The sequence below is a fragment of the Aythya ferina genome, assembly GCF_964211825.1.
Source record: "Aythya ferina genome assembly, chromosome: 1".
NCBI lineage: Eukaryota > Metazoa > Chordata > Aves > Anseriformes > Anatidae > Aythya > Aythya ferina.
The window spans coordinates 175,302,422-175,324,860 of record NC_140296.1 but is presented as its reverse complement, the minus strand read 5'-3'; the positions used below and the strand labels follow the sequence as shown (position 1 = coordinate 175,324,860).

Here is a 22,439-nt window from a genome sequence, read left to right as displayed (position 1 = left end):
ATTGTTTCGCACTCATAACCACATCACATCCATCTAGCTGCAGACACATAGCTGATGCCAACTCACAGCAGCATTTTGCTAAAACAATAGCTTACTGAGCTTCTGATGCATGGTTTTTTCCCTCCGTTATAATGCCGTGAGTGTCAAGAGTTACATCAACCAACTCTACAGCTGGCCAGCAACCGATCCTTTGAAAGCAGCGTTTGTACATCCCGCCAGAAGCGGTTCATCATGACCACACGCTGCCAACGCCAAGACATTTCGCGACCGACTACTTGGAGCGATGCCCAAGAACTTGCAGCTCAGCTCCGTGGCGAAGGCATCCCCCTACACTTCTTTTGGGGAGGGAAAAGAGCGTGAACAGAGACAGAAGGGAGCAACCCGGGCGCTTACCAAGCCGCCGCAGATGCTGAAGACAGCCATGTGCGCCTCCTGCGCGTTGACGTGCCCGCGGTAGAAGCAGTGGCGCAGATCTGGGGTCACCTGCTCCCGCGGGGCCCCGACGTGCACCGTGGTGTACTGAGCGGCGATGAAGGCGGCATCAGCGCTCAGGTTGAGCTGGAAGACCTGCCCGTAGGCAGCCAGCTGGTAGTGCGTGCGGAAAGCCAAGGGCTGCGGCGGGTCCTCCGAGCTCCTCTTCCTCCTGCTGAAGTGATGCGTGCGAGGGAAAGCTTCGCCGAACTCATTCACCCGCACGGGCGTGACGATCTCGTAGGAGGACAGCCGCTTCACCAAGGTCTCTGCAGCGGACAGACGGACAGACGGACACTCAGCCTCCCCGGGGCAGCTCAGCAGCCACCTCCGCCCGCTCCCTGCCGCTGACAGTACCGAGCCGCACGGCTCTCCAGAAGCTCCCCCCCCTCCAGCTCCGCGGCCCCTTCCGCAGCCCCCCGGCACCCCCCGGCCGCCTCCTCCTTTGTTGCCGCTCCTTTACCTTGCCCGGGGTGGAAGCGGAGCCCCCGCGACCCGGCTCCCAGCAGGGCGAGGGGGCAGAGCACGGCCGCCAGCCACCCCGCCGCCCGCATGGCTCGCTCCGCCCGCGGCGCGCCCGGGGGCCGCTGCCTCAGCCGCTGCCACCGCTCGGCTCCCTCATGCCGCCCCCAGCTCCCCTCCTCTCCTCCTCCTCCTCTTCTCCTCCTCCTCCTCCTCCTCGGTGGGCGAGGGCGGCCCGGCCTTTCCCTTTTTCCCTCCCTCCCTCCCTCTCTCCCTCCGCCTTCCTCCTCTCCCTCGCCCCTGCCGCAGCCGCCGCAGGCGAGGCTGCCCGGCCGCCTTCAGGCGGGGGCCATCCCCGGAGCCGAGCTTCAAAGCGGGGCCGCCCCCGGGGCAGGACGGCCCCAATGGCGGAGCGCAGCCTCCCGCCGCGCAGCGCCTCCTCCGCCCGCGCCCCGCCGGCAGGCTGAGGGGGGACGGGGCCCGGCCGGCCGGCGGGGGAAAGGTGTCACTGGAAGGGGAAAATGGGGCTTTGGGAGCAAACGCTGGTTGTGGTTATTTATTTTTTTGAAGGAGAATCGGGGAGGTTGGCAGTCCCGGGTTCACCCCGAGAAGGGCAAAGGGAGCTCCGTGAGGTTAGGGGGTGGCCCATCAGCTCCTGTGGTTGTCCACATGCAGCCCGCTGACCACCTTTAAGGTACCTGAGTTTTTACACATGGGTAGGGTGAGGACCTCTTCACGCACAGCTTTGAAGGAAGGGGATCTCGGCACAGAGCACAGCCTGACACCGTGGTGTCAACAGACTCGACTTGTTGTTTAACGCCGAATCCCCTGCTTATTCTGTCTGGGCAAAGTCTTCATAAAACTGCTTAAAGCAGCATTCAGGAAGGCCCTGCATCTATTATGTGGAGATTACAGACTATCAACCTTGCTGAAAATGGTTTGTTTGGAGGCTTACAGTCACTATCAGCCAGTCTGCCCCAGTGAGCAGGAGGGTCCCCAGTCCACCCCATGCTCACATGTGTGGGTTGTGTTATTGTGTCTCTTCTACAGCAGCACTTTGAGGTTGTCCCAGCGGCTCCTAGAGGCAGTGGGATGCCTGGAGTAAGGCAGGGTCGTCTTGAACCCCACACAAGACTTTGAGGAGCCCAATGAGTCTGTTCAGTAAGGGCAACTCCAGGATCGATGGCCTGGGATACCTCTAGACCTTCCGTATACAAAGCCTGTGCCAACCTAGTGCCAGCCACAATCCTTTAAAGGGGTGCAACCCCATCTGTGTTAATTATACAGTATTTATATTGTATATTATATGCTGTATACATAACGTCAGTATTTATTAACAGCTTAATAAGTAACATTCTATACATTCATTATGTTGAGCAGCTTAATTAAAGATTTTTTCAAAGTCTTCCTTCTTAAACTAGATTTGATCTTACGTATTCCAGAAAGTTTGCTGATTGCATTGCTGCTGCAACAGGGATTTAGCCACAGAAGTTCTCAGTTCTTCTTGTCAAAGCTGCTGCCCTATTCTCAGAATAAATATTCCAGAAAAGGATGACAGGGAGATGGTATTTTCACAGCCTCAAGAACAAAAAAAGTTCGCCACGAAATACAGACAAGTTAAATATTGGATGCTGCAGCGTTCAGCATTGCTGTCTAAGTTCTGTGGATGTAGCCCACATACATGCAAATACATAAATCTTTTGCAGAAAATAGCATTGCATATTTTAAGGCCATAAGGACACACTGGGCCGACCTTGTACATAACTCAAACTACAAAAATCCCTCCAATCAACTCTAGTCTTTATAGTTGTAATTAAACCTATATCTTTGGGTTAAAAAATCTTGAACTAAAAAATCTCCAGGCTGGAGAATTCATTTATCTGATGACCAATTACAGTTAAAAATGTACATGGAATGGAAGAATCATTTTCAGCTTCTGAAATCTACATGAAAATATCTACAAAGCATATAACTATCGTGACCAAGGTTTGTAAACTGGAAGCGGGTCTAGTCAATGCAGTCTGAGATCCATGTGTTTAGCCACCAATGCTCTCCAGAAAATGTGCACTGTACATACAAATTTTCTTTTTTTTTTTTTTTCCCCAAAAATATTCCTTTTGTCTTCTCTTTATAAAGTGCTTGGTCTCAAACTTTTCTTGTCTGCTTCAACAAATAGTAAGTCAGGTATATAAAGCTGTTTATAACCTTGGTAAGTGCTGTGTTCAATGAGCTTGTTTATCAGTGTGCTGGTGGCCAAGATAATGTGAACAACTTTTGAGGCTGTACCTCCTCATAGACGAGCTCTATAAAACGCTTCTGCTAAATTTTAAATCAGGCCGTGTGAATAAATCTTCATCAGATCATATGAAACAGCATTAAAAAAGTGAAGAAAAAGAGGTCCATGTATTGCTGTAAGATGTAGTGACTTGGCTGGTACTTAAGCCAGTGTCTTTGTGAGTACCAAGGTTCCAGAAAAAGGTGAAGACACAATGCTCTTTATTGTTGATACAATTACTAATTGGAAGCCATACCAGTTGCTAATTTGTCCACCATTACACATGCTGGCACTACTGGGAAGAGTATGGCCGCGTGTGTCAGAGCTTGAAGTACCTCTTCTGTCTTCATGCTGTTTTGCAGTCTAGTTCACTTGTTACTGTTGGAATCTTGTAAGGTGGAAATGGAGTCAGAGGACATGCTTTCTTCTCCTGAAGAATGAACGAGATGATCAGGCTCTGAATGAAGGTGAGTAGTAGAGAAAGAACCTTCACTGCTCAAGTCAGTTTCCCCTGTTGGAGCCCAGGATTGTAGAAGAGGTATCTGGATTGTTCCAAAGCATATTACTATTTTTGTCTGGCACAATCCTGAGAATATTGAGTGTTGTTGGAAATTAAGAGTAGTATGTATTTCCAGTATTTTAGAAAAGGCAGTATTTACTTCAAAAAGCGAGTGTCTCAGAAATGATAACAATTTCTCTTAGATGCTGTTTTAACATGCTTAACTTTTCCTGTATTCCCCATTAGAATGGAACACTTCTATAGTAAACATGGAAGGTCCATTTCTGTCTAAAGATAGACTTAGAGCAATTTAGAATTCACAACATTTATTTAGATTGCAAACGTTGTTCAGTAGTTCCTGGTAGTGCCATGGGACTATTGCTAAAAGAAAATCCGGTGCCAGTTGGGCCGATTTTTTCAATTATGTTTTCAAATACTCATCTTAAAGAAAAAATAAATTTCAAAAAATGTCCAGATTCTACAGTCACATTTTCTAGACATCTGGTGATTTAGATCATGTCAAGCATTCAAATCTAAACCTTCTTTGTATGTAGAAACCACTACTTTCTCAGAAAACCAGTGTATTTAACAAAAAGAGAAGTCCTACAGATATAATGCACAAGGCTGATTTTCAATCACAAGATGGGTTAGCTGTGCAGGAGTAAAGGAGAAATATAGGATTTTTTTAGGCAGTTGTAGTAGTATTCAAGTTACCTGAATGGCTTTGGGCAATAAGCTGCGGTCATTCAACCTGACCTCTGCCCATATGGCATCAGTTTGAGTCTTGTGACAAGTAAATATAACCCTGTATATCAAAGGAAGGGGTATATTTTTATTAAGAGGAAACATAAGTGCATCAGAAAATTCACAAGGCATAGGCATAGTGTGTTTGCTATGACATTAAGAGGTATAATGGTGAGGCATGAGGATGAAACAAAGCTGGAGAATTACAGAGGCTTTTTTAAGGAGCAACTGCAGAAATACATAATGAAAGAGTGAGTTGAAAAATAGCATTGGTTTTAGAATAATTGGTGACAGCCCTACAGGATCTGCTGTCTGCAAAAGAACTGATGAGGGGCCGGGTAGGCAATGGCAGCCTATGCTACAGCGACCCTGGCTGCAGATGGAAGCTTTTGGATACTGGGGAGAGCCTGGAAAATGTAGACTTCAGGAGAAAAACCTTCATTTTGTTTGGAAAACAGGCAGGTGGGATCTAGGCCCTCCCTCGCAAAGGAGTCCAGAAAAGCTGTTCAATGGACAAGAACAACTTCTCAAAGCACAAGAACTATTCATCCCCATCTATCAAGAAAACAGGCAGGCTTAGCAGGCTGCCAGCATGGCTGACGGGGACATCCTGACTGAACTCAAAAGCAAACAAATAAATAAATGAAAACCTACAGAAAGTCACAATGAACTACCCCTAATGAATATGGAAGCATTGCCCAGGCACATACAATTAAGAAGGCCCAAGCCTGGCTGGAGCTGAAACAAGCAGAGGAATGAGGTTTGCTTTGCCTAGAATGGAGAAGGCTAAGGAGTTCTGTCAAGTACCTGATGGAGAGGTATAAGGAAGACAGAGCCAGGTGCTTCTCACAGGTGCATACTTAAACAACTAAAATGCAATGGTCAGAAGTTGCAGCAAGGGAAACTCCAACTGGATATATGGGGAAAAAAAAAAAAAAAAAGCTATAAATGTGGGGTTGAGTGCTGGAACAAGGACCCAGAGAGGCTGTACAATCTCCATCCTTGTAGATACTTGAAATTCAGTGGGACAAGAAGACACTGAGCAACTTGATCTGACTTTTGAAATTAGCTTTGAGTAGGATCTTTGGCTAGATGACCACCAGAGGCTCCTTCCCGCCCAGATTAATCTTTGATTCTATTAAATAAATTTGAAAGTATCCTGGAGAAATCCATGGAGACCAAAGTGTTTTCACTTAGGAAAAAGAGAATCATTAGCCCTACTAAAAGAACAGAGATATGAGGGAAGAAAAAGCAGGAGAAAAGCTACAAAGAAATGGAACAGATAGAAAGGAGAAGAAACTGAAAATATTTGGCAAGTTATCAAGGTTGGAAGTTGCAGATGGGTAAGGCTCCAGCTAAGGCCATGGGACTGTGCTGGTTTACAACTGCAAACACAGTCCTCAGAGATGTAATGTATTCCGACTTAATTAAATCTGCACTGACATTAAAGCTTGCTATTGAACAGTTGCCTTTAAAATGCCTCCTACATTAGTGAAATAAATCCGTCTATTTACACTGTTTATTCTTTTCACTTATCTCTTTCAGTGGAAATGTTTGGAATGAAGCGTGTTGTGCCAATTACTTTACAAATGAATGAAATAGAAGAATATTCTGTGCTCGCTGAAACCACTTGCCTTCCTCAGGGTTTCAGTGGGACTGCATGGACCAACTGAATCGCAATTATGTCATGATTATTCAAATATTTGCCATGTACACTTAATGCACTGCAGGAGATAAGGCTTTCCAGATAAAAGAGTGGGATTTGTAAAAATGCACATTTAGTGGTTAATGAATTTCCTCCTTAGCTCCAGCACGTTCTAGCCCAGATTAGCTATTAAATCATTCTGGCTGTCCTTGCCTCCGTTTTTTTAAAGTGGTCTTTTGTAAGTGGTTTGATTGAAAATCACAAAGTGGGAGATAGTAGCAGGATAAAAGCCAGTTGTTTAGAAAAGGCAAAGGCTGCATTTAAGTGAGATTGTTATTAAAAACAAGATTGATGAACAAATTTTATTTAGAGAAGAGGACTAGATAAAGTATGTATTCTACATCCTCATTACTATACCTTGGCATTTTTCTGTCTCGTGAAGTACAATTTAAATCAATCTTCCAGGCTTTTTATTTACTGTTGTTGTCAAGAGACAAAGCCCGTTGCACAAATGTGCTCAGTCACTTCTTGTGTTCATCACCTTGATTGATGGATATCCTGAGAAGTCTCAGAGGTTATATTTGTACTGTGATAGGACATACACCATGGAGTCCCCCCATCCCTGGCACCAGCTCAGGAGTGGCTTCATTCCCTGTTGCTCGAGGCCACTGAGGCCCCTGTCACCAGGAGTGGGCTGGCCTTGCCCAGGTGCTCAGCCCTGAAGGGAGCACAGCTCAGTGCCATGGCTCTGCTGTGCCCAGTTGGAGGGAGACATCTGTCTGGATGGACTCATGCAGGTGACCTGTACGTGGTGACAGCTGGGCTGTTCTGTGTGCCCAGCTGCTGCCGCTGCAGGCAGCTTTGGCTTGTGAAGTACGGTGGGACTCAGGGCTGGCAATGTCATCCATAAGAACACCATCAGAGCCGTTTAGCAAGGTCTCTGGGCATGCTCCAAATAACTTTAAGCCCATGTTAGTCTGATTCTCCACCCTGCTTTCCCTTCCTTAGGCACATGCCATGCCATGCTGCCCAGCCCTCAGCTTCTCTTCCAGAGGGCTGCCCACCCGCCAGCCCAGCTGCAGCTCCAGGTCTGCACGTGGGCATCTATCTATGAGACCCCACAGTACAGAAGGATATCATAGAGGTCATGATGAAATATTGCCACCCACACAAGCAAAATAGAGGCTAAATTGCCTTAGAGTCTTAATAAAAGTCCTAAGTTTATTTAAAATGTGCCCTGGATAGCAGAGCTCTAGGGTCTTCTCTAGTCTTGAAAGCAGGGTGCCAAGGTCTGTGAGATTTGAGCAGTGTATAAATATGGGCGAGGGTGTGAGGACAGCAGGGGTGCTGCTGGAGAAGCTCTTAGATAAGTCAGGGGGCTTACCCTGGCATGGTCTGATCCTCCCTCCCCGGAGGGACTGTCCCTTCCACCAGCCTGGCAGCCCAGGAGTGCATTACTCTGTGTGCGGTGTGGGTGCTGAGGACACCAGCACACTGAGGAGCAATTCAGTGTGAGCATGTAGATGAGCCAACGAATCCAGAGAATTTAACAGGAGTGAAACTAGAGCCCTGGTAGCACGCCGTGATCGTATAGTGGTTAGTACTCTGCGTTGTGGCCGCAGCAACCTCGGTTCGAATCCGAGTCACGGCATCACCACGGCACACAGGCTCCAACAGTTTTTGCCCAGGGAAGTGGTTGAGTCACCTTCCCTGAAGGTCTTTAAAAGACATTTAGATGTAGAGCTCAATGATATGGTCTGGTGGTGGACTTGTTAGTGTTAGGTCAGAGGTTGGACTTAGGTGATCTTGGAGGTCTCTTCCAACCTAGATGATTCGGTGATTCTGTGAAATCAATGAAATTTTATAGAGTCCAGTAGAAATCTGCAGGGGTTTTGAACAACATTATCAATTATTTCAACAGTTTGATGCAATAATCTGTTTCATTCTTAGGACGATTCAAAAGATTTTCAGATGGTGGGGTTTGCCCTATGGCATGTATGCATTTCTGTTATTATCCACTTTAAAAGTGTAATATTTGTGCAACAGTGATCATTTATTCTGCATAATGTCTGCACATTTACTCTTCCCTTAATCAAAGGTAAATGGAAGTTCACTACTCTTACATTATTTAACATGCAGCCTTTTGCCAAGTTTCATCTTGTGAAATACAGGCTTACGTAGTGACTGCCATGGTGATAAGACATACCATACTGTGTAATTGGAACTGGTTTCCCATAGCTTTTATTGGGATCTTGCATTACTTTTGATGGGAATAATTTTGCAGTATTGTCTTTACAGCAATTTCAGAAAATGAAATGCTATCTTACTGGTAAAATTGTTTGCAAATAATTAAATATATGCCACACAGTCATAGCTACTAATTTAAGCATTGATTCAAATAGGTTTGTTGTGTTATAGGTGAAGACAGGCGCTTTGATATCATTACAAATCAGCTGGGAAGATAAGTGAAGAAGCATGTGCCAGCTACAAGGTATCACACCCTGGGTTGTGCAATCCCCATGAAGTACAGGGGCTCAGTGTCCCGGGACAGGAGCTGGCAGACTGCTCTGTGCTTTCTGCTAACCCCAGGGCAGGAATCTTGCTCTGAACTTCACCCCGTCTTGGAGCTCCGTCAGCACAGTGCACCTGTCACTATCAGCCAGAGGAATTTCAGCTTTCCAGGGCAGACAAGCGTAGGTCACTGTGTACTCATGGAGGTGAGTCCGTAAGAAAAAAAACTTCCAACCTGAGGTTCACGAGTGACCCCACACAAATCATTCAGAAAAATAAGAATTTCTGTAGTGTGAAGACAAAAGCATGTGCACTCACTCTGCCAAAAATGCAAGTTTTATTTTTTTTTCAGTCACAAGCACACTGCAGCTGTTACTTTGGCTCGAGAGAAAGTATTCCTACACTAAGAAGACATAGCGCCCAATTCATCTCTCATATCAACCCTGTTAGTTATGCAAGGGATAATTTGGCTCACATAGCACTCTCCTAGCTACCAAGCCTTTTTCAGAGTCTCACTCTGGGTAGCACCCTAAAATTACTCCACAAGAGACTGCAGCTTTAATATTGCAAGACACTACCAATGGTCATATCATGTGAGTATCAAATTGCTAATAGCAAGTGAAAAAGCTCCTCATTGTGCTAATTCAAACCAGTGCTTGAATGTGTTATCCTGCAGTGTTATCCCACACCCTCCAGAAATGCTGTCTTTAGCAGGAATTAGACTACTCAAAGTCAAAAATTTTTGTTAAAGTCCATATGAGAAAGCTGCACAAAGGATCCCAAAGCATCTCAAGTGAATTCATTGTGCTAATATGGCTGTACAGAGAGATAAAAAAGATTAGTAAGAGCATATCACTAGGGCTACAACAGCATCATGAGACAGCCTCATATCACGGTGTTGCGATTTGGAGAGGGTTTGAGCTTTTGCACTAACTTCACTGTTCTAACATTATATTACAGCAACATCTCAGATTCATGGACCTTAGTTGTATCTTGCTGGGCAAGATGTTATCATTCAATATTGGAATACCATTCATATATTAGAATATATAATTCTGAGTATGCAATTGCTGGATACAAAGGGTGAATGAAATTTTCTATAGCATTAACAGACCATTCATGGAAACAGTGTGTGCTTCATGTCTTGCAAGAAACTTCTAGGAACAGAGTTGTCAGCTCTCTGCCAGGTGACAGTCACTGAATTGGCCCACCACCAGCTACCATCTTCATTCTGTTCATTCACATACATGATTTTTTAACCTCTCCTCATGCACTACTTTTTCCCAGTTGGAGAGTCACAAGAAAAACTGACTGCCAGGACAAAGAATGGATGAGGGCTCCAGTAGCAAAACAACAAAAAACTATGTGGGGAACTGTGTTTATGGTACCCGTTCTGTATACACTCAACATTCAAAGCTGAGTTATGGGTAGAGGAACCGTCCTTTTTATAAAATAAGTGTTTTTCCTTGATAGAAACATAATATATACTTTTAATAATTTGTTGTGTTTGTGGTGGTGGTGTTTTTTTTTTCTCCGATATGTACACTAAGACGCTTACCAAAATTAATTAATTTCAGTTACTTCAGTCACCCTGGTTTGGAATCCATAATTTTGTCAGGCTTGGCAATGTTGTATTTCAGATTTCATTAAATCTGATTTTATTATTTATTCTATATTTATTATTTACTATTTATTCAGATTTTATTAAATCTGAAGTGTTATCTCCCAATAGTCAGGTTGTATGTGCTGTCTCTGCAGAAAGCAGCAATGCCCCAACTGGACAAACTGAATACAAATTCAAGGGGAATACACTGAGATTTTTATTTTGATAAACAAATTTTCATTCACCAGATTATTTTGACTGAATTTAATTTTAGATTTACAAAACTAATGAAGGATGAGAGCTTTTTTATCCTAGCCATCAGTTGCAGAATTGATCTAAGGGAAAACCCAGGTTTAATCCTATTTCATCCAAAGGAGATTTGATCTGATGTTTCCATTAGCTATGCAGTAGAGTAAGCTGGGCATGCTTGTAACCCATTTTCTTGATGATGTTCCACTATATATTTTCCACATACTTTCCATTTCGCTAGCGGAAAATCTGTTACAGTATAGCAGTTAGATCAGCTTTCTGTTGCATGGTTTCATATCTCGTTATGGCAGCAACAGAAAATAAACTCCAGGATCCTGCATCATTCTTGTTGAGGTCTGTAAGCCTGGGGTTATGGAGTAGAACTTCTTTCCTTATAGCTGGAGTTCTCTGCTTTACTTCTGAAAGCTTGAAAGAAATCAAAGTAGAAGCTTTTCCAGATTTACCTTTTACATTCTTTTGTCAAGAATGTCAGGAAAAATATTTAGATCAGGTCTGAACAAAGGAATTAAAATAAAAATATGTTTCAGGCCCTGAACAAAAAGTTAATAGTTTTGTATACTGCCACACAGGACGTGAAATATTTTCCTTTCATGTTCACATTTGTGCACAGATTTGAGGATGGACAGGTCAGAAAGTGTAAATTATGTGTAAAAAATAATGTGTCAAAATGTGTAAATTATGGGATGTTGGTACAGAAGTACAAGGATAGTTCCCTCAGTGCTTCAAAAACTGATTTATTAAGAGGTTACATTATTTTTCTGAGATGCCACTGTTCAACTTGATGTAAGACTTATAAAGTCACTTCCAACAAGTGAGAGGTACAAAACCAACACATTTCACTAAAACCAGCATTCAGAGAGAGTGTTTGTGCTTCTGTAACTAGGACACAAACTTTAACATTAGAGACAAGCAAAATCCAAATACCTATTACTGACAATCCTAACTTTCCTGCCAAAGGGTTTTGTGTTGTAGATCCTGTTTGCTAAGCCCTGAGGCAGAATCACCAGTACATTTGTTTTAAGAACTTGTAGAGTCACAATATGGACAATACTTGGGTCAGTTGTAAACCACTTTGAATTTGAGCCATCTAGCAACAAGACACTTTCACTCCCTCTTTTTTCTCCTTCCTAAGACCAGTTCCCTCTTCTTTTAAACATTTTAATTTCTAAAACCAAAGATATATTAAGTTTTTGTACTCAATAATGTGTTTGTTACTAAAGAATGAGAAAGCCCAAGTAGTTCCACTGTGATTTTAGCATTACTCTCCCACACATGCATAATGATAAGCTCTTTCATGACACTTTTAAACAATTATGAGCAGTCTTATTCAATAGATAGTAAAAGTCTGAAACCCTTTCTCATTGTGGATTTGCCTGCCTATAGAAATAAAACTGTTACATTGCACCTTTGCCAAAAAAGAGCAACTATACCTTTGGCTAATTGCCTATTCTTGAAACTTATGAAATCTATTAGATACTTTTGAAACTTTGTTTAGTGCTAGTTATTCTTGAAAACACATCCTAGCATAGAGATATCAGTCAAGATCTTTACTACTACCCCATCCTCTGATCATCTCGAACTACAGAAGATTATGCACCATTTATGTGCACAGAAAACATGAATTAAATGTTCATAGACAAACTGCACATTTTCCACTTCTGGTTTATCCTAATGAGAAAGGGCTTTTAAATATTATTAAAATAAGGTTTTCTTAAAGGTTGCAATAGAGATATGCTGACATACAGATCTGTGCATTGTATAATACTGCAACTCACAGAATTATCCAACCACAACCACATTTACAGGGAAAATTGCTTTGCTGAGATGCACACTTCCTTCTGGACACAAAACTACCTCTATGTTTAAATAGTGAGTTACCTGTAAATCAGTCATTTTCTTAGTCTGGCCACAACGAATCAATGTGCATATGGAGAAATGTCACATTTGCGTTCTTGTAAACTATTCAAAAAGAGTGGTTATGGTAATTTCTAAATGGCTACCCTACTTTTGTTTCTGGAATACCTGGACAGTCTACATCCTAGTTTATAAATAATGAGATTTTACTACTACAGATACTGCACCATCCCCTGTGGCTTGACATCTTGTAGTCAAGATATCCAATGCAAAGCAAGTACCAAAAAAAAAATAATTAAAAAATAAAATAAATCTGAATTAAATTGAATATTTGGATTTGGTAGGAAACCAAAATAAATTAAGAGATAGGAAAGCATAATTCTTAAAACCTGGATCATCAGATACTGATTTTTTTAATTAATTGCAGCCTTTTGAACTATCTAAAATTATCAGAAGACTCCTGGGGAAACACCTAGATTAAAATACCAGTTACAGAAAGAGTTATAATCTTGTCATCAGTATTCAAAAACATCAGCCGAATTCCAGCTGTATCCCATCCAGCAGGTGGTAGGAGGAAATAGTGCCTTGTCTGATACAGTGATCCCAAGTCAGCAGGTGGTGGCATCACTCAGATTTTTAATAAAAAACAAATGAGCCTCATCAGGAAGATTAAAAACAAATAGAGAAAAACAGCATACCTCCTTAATATGTGTTACTGATTCACTTCACAAGTATTTCAACCAGTTGCATTAACTCAAAAGCATGTAAGTACGGGAGCTGTCTTAATACAATGAAGTCAGTATACATTACATATATATTGTCTGTTTATTGTTTCGGTTTTAGTTTTCATACTGAACCTACTATTTGCTCTTTAAAAGGAGTACAAAGATACTCTGAAGTCTCCATTACCCCATGATCCTTCTGTTGTTTTATTCAGTGGATCTGTCTGCACACAGTCTGCAAAGTGCCTGCAAACTTCTTTGCTCCCAGAGGGTCACCAGTGACGTCCCGGTTACGCTCCTCTTCCTACATTCATTGCACTCCAGGCCATCAATAAGAAAATGTTACTTTAAAATATGCAATCATATTTCTTTGGTGAGGTAATGTCATGTGCTCTGTTATTCCCCTTTTCTAAACAATATTTTCATTTATACAGTTTATGATTTTTTTTCTCCTAACTTCCTTTCAGTTCATTTACTATTCAGTACATATCCTCACAGAGAAATAGATTTTAAAAATTCAGCAGATATACCTGTAACAGTTCTTTATGTTCTTTTATGTTATTATGTATGCATTTTCTAAGAAATATAGCTTTGTTTTCAATAGTCAAGTTCCCTTAAACTTCTGTTTCTAGAGGATTTTGCTGCTAAATATGCTCTTTTTTTAACAAGTATATTCATGCACACACACTGTTCTCACAGCTGACTCTAGGCTGTACACTATGTTTAGTGATAAATAGTTTTTTATACTCATAACTTGTGGCCATTAAATACAGTCGTTCTGGTTTTGAAACACTTTACCTCCAATTTTCTCAAAAGCATACTAGGGAGAATTACGCTCTCGATTTGCTACGAGCTAACTACTGATAATACATGGAAACTTCTACAGCTTTCAGCAGCCTTCTTTGACACACGCCACTTGCATGAGTGAATGCCCCAACAATATGCTCTTGTGTGCACGCAGTAACGCGTTATATAATACTGCAGGCACAGTAAAAGGCTTGCTCAGAAATATGGCCAGCACATTATGTATCTGGAAGTAGAAACTAACCCGTGTTGCTTACACAATACTACTATTATTACTGTATCTCATGCCTTGTTGGAAAATAATTATTTGCTTCCACATTTAGTAAATACCAAACTTTCCCGTGCATTGCAATATGCCTATTGAATTCGTCCAGGTTTTTCTGATACCAGGTTGTTGCAGTTTACAGACAGACATGTAATACCTTGCAGAGGGACACTAAAATATAATTACCTGTGTCTTTCCTACTGTTTTTTGTTGTTGTTGTTGTTGTTGTTGTTTGTTTGTTTTTAAAGATGAAAAAAATTAGCAGCAATGACCGACTGTGGCAAACTGTTAGACAACCAGAATCTACCTGACCCAGTTCATTCCTTTTAAGTAGGTGATAAAACATCTAAAACTTGATCTGCATAACCACAGAAAAAAAATCCTACAGGGAAACAGATATACTCCTTGCCTGACATAATAAATCTGAATATATTAGGTAGACTTCCCATGGTCTTTTTGAAAAACCTTTATGAAAAAAATAAATGGTGTTAGATTTCTTTTTTAAGCTATAATTTCTGCAGGTAGTATTAATGTGTTAAATACTCCATGTGCTTTAGTTATATACTTTTGACTTTTTCTGATATTAGTGGATATAATATGAATGGAGAGAGCAGCAGAAGGCTTCAAATTTAAATGAAAGGCCCTAAAGCTGGAGAATTAGAAAACAGCATCCTTTTACAAGAAGGGTTTACAAGTGGAAGTGGACTGAATGTCACACATCCAGCCGGGGTCCTGGCCAAGGAAACAGCCCAGCAGGAGATGAGAGGGGAGATCTCCTCCTGCAGCATTTGGCCCAGTGACCCGAGAGAAAGCCAAGTGAGGTGGGGTGACACCAGGGTGGAGGTGACAAGAGGCAAAAAGCCACTAGCCGTTCACGTCAAGGGCTGGAGGGCAGGAGTCCAAGCACGGCCACTGGACACTTGCCTTGCACTTACTGGCAGGCCGAGCTGGCTAAGCACAGCAAGCATCTCTTTCCTAATTCTCGGGGACTTGAAACGTATACCTGTGCTGTGCTAGTATTTGGAGCTTGCTGGGTTTGTTGCTGGCAAATATTGAGAAAGGCAAGCTTCTGGAGATGAAAGCATTTGCGTGGAGCTGAGGAGCTATGGACACTCATGTAAATGAATACTCAGAAGTATTTTTGCCGTGAAAATCTCCTGGCATTTTGAAAGCTTGCTGTGCTTAGTGACCAACACAGAGAAGGGATGTATAACAGTGTGCTCCAGGAGCAGCTGATTCCCTGCCAGATGAAGCATTCCTTGTTTTCTTGTAACTCTCCTGTGTGCCCAGAGGCAGAGAGGGAAAACCCTCACACAGGGGGACCAAAGAGCAGCAACCAGAGCAAGTACTGTGAGGCACACACCTCTCAGAAAGACTTTGATGCATGGACATGAAGCTGCAGGGCCAAATAAAGGGCATGAGGGTGAGCAGCAGCTCTGAGACCCAGCCAGGAGGGGCTGTGCTGGGTTAGGGGGCACGTAGCAGCCAGGACTCGGCACGATTCAAGAAGGCCTCGCGTTTCCCTCAGGCTCTCTGCAACACATCCAGCAACAACAGGCTATTCTCAGCACCCTCTGGTAGAAACACTGACCAGATGATCTCCACGCAATGCAAATAGATATATTTTCCCACATCACTGCTCTTGTAGTTTTGTTTTTGTTTAAGTTTTAAAACCTTAATCCCTAAAGAGAGCTACATCGTATAAAATAGAAATGCAGAGCAAACACCTTGTTATTTCTGAATGTTGATATATTTTTATTAATTTATTAATATCTCCTGCTTTATTAATATCTCCTTTTATCTAGCCATTTTTAGTGCAGGGAGGGAGATTACCTTGATTGCTCTAGCTTCAGCTGCATCCAAGTGCTCCTGCTGGGGTAAAAGTGCCAAAAGGCTCCTGAATAAGAGCAGCTGAACGATGAATGTAAGGAATTAAACTTTTTAGGAAAACCTGCCACGCACTAAGCAAACCAAAAGCAAGGAAAACTAAATGTGAAACTGCAAGTGACTCCTACGAGAGTGGCAGAGGACAGCATTTTGGTCAGAGACCCAGGCCACACTACATCCCTCTTCTAAAGCCCAGCAGTGCTCACTCGCCTGAGAGCTCCAAATCACCTATCTGGGCAAGCATATCCCATTTCACTCCCTGCTCATGCTTCCTGGAGCAAGCAGGAATTATAAATAGGTGTTACTGTAAACCTCACCCCTTGCTCTGGATTTTGGATAGTAGGCCAGATCCAGCTGCACAAGAAGAAATTTTATGGGGTCAGTGCAGCTCCTGGCAACATCAGCGGGACTTCTGCAACTAACGTCGAGGACAAGGGATTGACTGAGGTGTGAAATAATCCTAACAGCACCTGTATTTTTCAGAATAATAATGTATTTTTGCTTGAACAGAGAGAGTATCAAATGTACCAGTTACGGAAGCAGCAAATTTTGATAATTGCTTAAAAGTTAATTCCATCCTTCCTAACTATCCAACATTTACTTCTACTACAAATTAAAAACATGGAGGTGTTTCAGGCTCTTACAAAGATGTTAAATTGTTTATTAGGAAATAACCATAATTCTTAAAGAAATGCACATCAAGAACTATTTAAAGACATTCCACTGACTTAAATACAGAGAACAAGTTTAATTATTTCAAGATTTTTTGAATGAATGGAAATTGATACCAATTTCAAAAATGAAAACACTTTAACTAATTTTAAGTTATTTTGAAGTACTTATAGCCTTCCTTAAATGCCATTAGACTGATTACAAAATTAAGAATATTATTGATCAATATGATTAGTTTTAGTTGTATTTAGTCATCTGTTGAATGAAATGTAAGTTTATTTGTGCACATGACAATATATAAACATTATATTTTAACTGTGATGATGCATATGATGCTGTTAGTCACAGAGTTTTGTTTTTATAAAATAAAATAACTGCTAAAGAGGAGTATTTGTGATACAATGCATGTTGGAGTAGTGAAGGATGTATATTTGGGAACATAGGCCTACACAGTTATATTTTATATTTTCTTGATCCCTAATATCATTGATCCCTAATATCAGCTATTTTTATGAGCATCTTCACTGAAAATTCCTAGGCCTATCGAAGTGCACATGGGATTGCAGAGTTCCCAGATATTTATTCCATGTATGCTGAGTGAAGTTCAACAAGTCACTGACTGTGTCTTCAGAGATGCTGAATACCTTGAAACCCACCAGTTTCAGTGGGATTTGGTAAGTGATATTTTTCCATGAAAACCATAACACTTTTCAGTACCAGGTTCAAAGTGTGAATATCCATGTCAAAGCCAGGTAAGAGCTTAACCCACTTTTCAAATCTAATTAAAATTTTTTTTGGATTGAGAGCAAGTCACCACTACACCTAACCATTAAAACAGCGCACAGATGTTGCACAGGGCTTGTACAAACCTGTGCCTATGAACAAATTAAAAGCTTTTAAGATCAGAGAGCAGTTTTTGAAGTTAAAAAGTAACCATGATTACATACACAATAACCTGTCACTTCTTTTACACTTCTGTAAAATAAAACGTTGTCAGGAAGAAACAGCGTCCTGAAGAAGTGCCAGAATATAACTTTACACTTGCTTAAAATGGGCTTCCAAAGCTGCTACAAGAGATGCCACCATGTAGCTGATTATTAAAGTACATCTCTTCTTTAAAAAGAGCTTTTTGTAGTCATTTTGATTGACAGTAAAAGGTTATATAATACACAAAATTACTTTCAGCAGTGTAGGAAAGATGACATTATACAACCTGTTTTCTTTTCTTTTTTTTTTTTTTTTTTTTTTTTACTTATGACCACTAATATATTAAAGCTAGTTTTCATGAACTTGTAGTAGTGTTAAAATATGTCAAGATAAAAGTACAACAGAATTCATTACAAGTATCCTGCTCTTTTAAGTGTGACTAAGTATTTAATTAGTGAAATGTGCTTTATTCTTTCTTCATTTTCCTGATTCTCCTGCAGTGAAGTCAAAGACAGCTCAAAGCTTCTCAGCATGGGAAGCAAAATTAAATTTTGCTGCATGAAAAAATGAAGTCAGGAGAAAGTTCACTTCTGTCTCAGGAGAGGAAAAGGAGGAAAGGGGAAGAAGGAGGAATTTCACTGGAGAGCCAGAGAAAGAGCTCCAGGGAGCCTTCATCAGGTGCATCAGGTGTTGCCGGCAGGGGACAGAGAATCACACTACCATTAGGGGACTGCTCGTCTGCCTCTTCATAGCCCTTCTCCTCTGCCCCAGTGCCTGTTTTCAGGTCCTCTAACATAAGCAGGATGTCTCTGGCTGGTTTTATCATCCCTAGCAGTGCATGGGCATAGGCAACTTTGTCTGTATCATGAACTGAGCCTGTAGGAGCTCTCAGCTGGCAAAAAAGGTCCCCACAGCAAAGACAGAATTCCTTGCAGACAGCTCAGCTTATGCTGGTGGCTCCTGGCAGATCTGTTTTTGTTGTTGCTGTTGTTGATTTTTTTTTCCCAGTTAAAAGTTAGCTTTTTGCAGCTTATTGCTTTGCACAGTAATAATCCCAGTGCCAGAATGTCTTATGTGGTGTTCCACAGCTTGCTCGCTTATAGGAAGCTGAGGATGCTATATATGCAGTCCGATCAGTGCAGGGGCTGCAAGGGAACAAAGCAAATTCCGTGTGGACAGAACCTATAACCTATTGAGATCTTTAACTGTGCAAATCTCTACTGCAATCTGAATTTTCAGGGCTTTATAATTTGCCAATTCTGTGAGAATGCAATGGCCAATAAACTATTATATACAGCATATCTCTCCTCCAAGAAACTTTGAAGTAATCAGTATTTTTTTCAGCGAGTACAAAACAACTTACTTTTTCTGTAATCTAGTAATCAGAGATGGCCACAATGTTTTATCTGAATTTTTGCAAACATAATCAATCCAAAGTCTGGTAAAGTAATGAGCAATGAAAACAGGATCCAGTAAAGTTTGCCTTCTGCAGTCTTAATTCTAAGCGGCCATACAAGTCCCATCTACCATAGCTAGTTATGTTAGCAGAAAGTAGGTAAATAAATATTTTATACTTTGGATCTTTATACTAACAGGGGCTTTAGGAAAAACAGACATGGCTTTCTGCATGGTTTTGTTAAACATGTGCTAGCTGGCTCTTCCCTGCTTCTTAAAAAAGGACATAAAAGCCAGACCTGTCTCTTTTTTATCTCCACAGACCAAGAGACTGACATGATCTGTCAAGATCGAGACACAGAAAAGCTGCGCACATCAGTGTCAGTGCTCTGTCTGGCTGCTGAGACTGATCTTCGTCTGCTAATGCCTGGGTTCTTCAAAACAACCTGCCAAGGCAGCAGAGTACAGGTAGGATGTATGAACAAAAGACTGTGCTAGTGAGAAATTCATGTTGTTATAGCCTGAGATGTGGAAACCACTTGCAAATACAAGCAAAAAAAACACATGTGTATGTACGTGTACATGTATATATAAATGTAAATATTCATGGTAAAAATATCCTTATTTGAAAATATGCAGCCTTTAAAACAAGCAAGCTAAAGGTGCACGTTTATCCTTGTCTACACAGCTGGGAGTCAGACTTCTGCCCAAATTCAGCTTTAGAGCATGTGGCCTGAATCCCACCTGTCGGTATGTAAATCTCATCTGCTTTACAGCAGTCACATTCAGCAATACTTGGGCAGTAAGCATACTACATTTCTCTGTAGTAACTGGTTAAAACAAAAATTGGAGTCTTGAATCCCATTCTGACTTCATTTACACTAAATCAGTCTGAATGTCTTTGATTAACAAAAAGAAATTAGATATGATCAGTCACAGGGGTGGAGAATATTTTTCAACTCATTGGCTCAGGCTCCAGCTGGATTAGATAGCATAATCTTATCGACTTCGATGGAGAAAAACTATGGGTCAGCTGTGTCAATGGCATAGAGATACAACTCCCCTTAATTTAGGACTGACTGACTGCATCCACAGAGAGTATTATCCTCACTGTATTTCTAGACAACAGTTTATGGAAACAAGACCCTGTGGTGCAGCTAAGCAGCTCAGGAGGAAAGGCAAGGGGATGAGAGCCAAAATAATGACATGCTGCTCTCTGAGCTGCACAACGCTGGGGAGGAGTGGGGCAACGCTTGGTCCTTGGCACAACTGACACCAGACTCAGAAGTCTTGTGCTTTAGGCAAAGTTGTCAGTGCCTAAAAAACACACCATAATTTAAGGATGAACAGCCCTGCTCTAACCTCTTCCCTTCCACTTTCAGAAAGCTGGAGCGCAATTATCGTAATGCCAGGAGAGATACTCGCCCCATAAAAAAATCCCGAGGGAAGCGCACTCCATGGATAGGCTGGTGCAAAGCAGGCAGAGGACGAAGATTTAGGGCTGCTGGCTCTCACAACAGCTGTAGTTTGGAATTCACGGTATAAAAGATTTAGCTTGTCTTACTTGTACTTTATTTATTTCAGTTACCCTTACGTTTTTCATATATTCCCCTAGGAGCTGCCAATGTGTTTTTAGTTATTCAAATACGTGTGCCTGTGTGTTATATTTTCCATCCCCTTAGTTAAAAAGAATATGCTTTATGAAGTAGATAACTGAATTTGGATCTCAAACTATTTTTAACAAAGCAGCAGTTCATTGTGGCGATTACCACACATGCATATTAGAAGCCAAGTGCCAAATACTCCTGCTCAATTTCTTTAACAGCTGAAAGAAATCATTTTTTAAAATATTCTGCTAACAGCTGAATGGCTTTCCTTCAGGCTTCTGGGATAAGGTGGATATATAAGTTTGCAGCCTAAAATAACCAAAAAATAGTCACAGCAAACACAGACTTTAGACATAATGTGATATCTATATTATAACTATAGCAACCTCTGAGAGTAAATTACCCAGTTACAATGGTAATACTGTATATTGGTATAGCAACTTCCATCCAGAGCCTTCAAAATGCTTAGATGGAATATTAGTCATCATGGCATTCCTGATGAACTTGTCATTGTCCTCTTTTCAGAGATCAAAACACTACAACACATCATGATTTAAATGTCTTGCTAGCTTCACTCAAGAAATCTGTAGCAGAGCCATGAAACATGTCCAGATATGAGGACCTCACATTTTAAACTCTCAGTCTAAAGTCTTACACTTCAATGCAACATGTCTTTGTATTTGATCTTTGTCCAGAACTTCAAACTTAATTTAAACTCTCAGTTTAAAGTCTTACCATTCGCATACTGTGACCCACAATAAAACTCTGTTAATGTAGTTGGAGGCTTTGTCTGAACACAGGATGAACACAACTTTCCCACAAATGTCTTTAACTAAATCATCAACACCTTGTTATTATATCACTTAGCATAGTATGCAAGGATCTCAGAAATGGTGTTAAAGTGAAGAGAGAGTTAAGTATGTGGCTTTACATTCTTTAGAGTGCTATATTAGTTTGTACTTCCAATCTGAGAGAGGCCACTTCCACGCTTCTCCTTGGAGGCACTAAAGGTTATGTGAGGCATGCACTGTCAGGAGAAATGTGCTTCACCGAGATCCAAAACACTGATTTCAACGGCTGTATTTCTGTTCTCCAGTATGACAATACTTCCCCTCCCTTCCCAATACTTCCCCTCCCTTCCAAATGTGGAAAATTAAAAATTTTAGCAAGACATCTCTTTTAATCCTGAAGTGTTTTTCTGACAGCTGAAAATACCCAAGATTAGCTTAATTGTCATGCTTGGTAAACACGTCTAGGAATCAGAGTGTGCTACTTTTTTCTCTCCTGAATATCAGTGCACTTCTGTTTGCTTAGAGACAGACATAAGTAATAAAAGCATTGTCTTATCAGACCCTGAGATGCTGGGTTCTACTCAGAGGCTTTCAGAACAAGTTTGAGTTTCCAGTCCCAGAAGTCTGCATGGTAAAACTGTTTGAATTCAGTTCTCAGAGAAATAGGTTCTGTAAACGAAGGAAAAACCTGAGGAGGCTCTGAATGCTAAGGACTGAAATGCAAGAGACTAAAAGTTTATGAAAAATGGACAAACCAGTGGAACTCTGGTAGAACTTTCACCATTTTAGCACAGCAATGATAAAAACAAGCCCATACAAATGTAAGATTTCTTGTCATACCTTTCCAGTACCATTATTTTAAATAATTGACAAGAAGACACTGGTATGTGCTTGTTTTTCCTATTCCTACAGTGAGGCATCAATATAAAAGACATCTTGCTGCCCACATTGTGGCAGCAGAAAAAAATAAAATGGAATAACAAAAGTATGTTATATTGAATGTATCATAGAACCATAGAATACCCCGAGTTGGAA

General features: G+C 41.3%; 2 protein-coding genes across 4 annotated transcripts in view; one reads left to right on the top strand and one right to left on the bottom strand.

Moving 5' to 3' along the window:
- Positions 1-1,143, bottom strand: part of ADAMTS20 (ADAM metallopeptidase with thrombospondin type 1 motif 20) — a 96,280-nt gene extending 95,137 nt beyond the window's left edge. For both annotated transcript variants that reach the window (XM_084507029.1, XM_084507030.1), the window contains exons 1-2: positions 935-1,143; positions 394-740 (exon numbers count right to left, since the gene is read on the bottom strand). In XM_084507029.1, coding sequence (XP_084363155.1) covers positions 394-740; positions 935-1,025 — 438 coding nt within the window. In that variant the 5' untranslated portion in view covers positions 1,026-1,143. The remainder of the gene's footprint in view (positions 1-393; positions 741-934) is intronic.
- An 11,874-nt stretch (positions 1,144-13,017) lies between these two features.
- LOC311429841 (uncharacterized protein) lies at positions 13,018-21,897 on the top strand. Of its 2 annotated transcripts, none has more exons than XM_084506094.1 (5): positions 13,018-13,098; positions 17,223-17,358; positions 19,329-19,474; positions 19,695-19,756; positions 20,389-21,897. In XM_084506094.1, exons 3-5 carry the CDS (start codon positions 19,343-19,345, stop codon positions 20,549-20,551), a joined length of 357 nt encoding a protein of 118 aa, XP_084362220.1. In that variant the 5' UTR covers positions 13,018-13,098; positions 17,223-17,358; positions 19,329-19,342; the 3' UTR covers positions 20,552-21,897. The 2 variants fall into 2 exon arrangements, with proteins under 2 accessions (XP_084362220.1, XP_084362221.1); XM_084506095.1 differs by lacking the exon at positions 13,018-13,098 and adding an exon at positions 13,306-13,434.
- Positions 21,898-22,439: the final 542 nt, after the last annotated feature.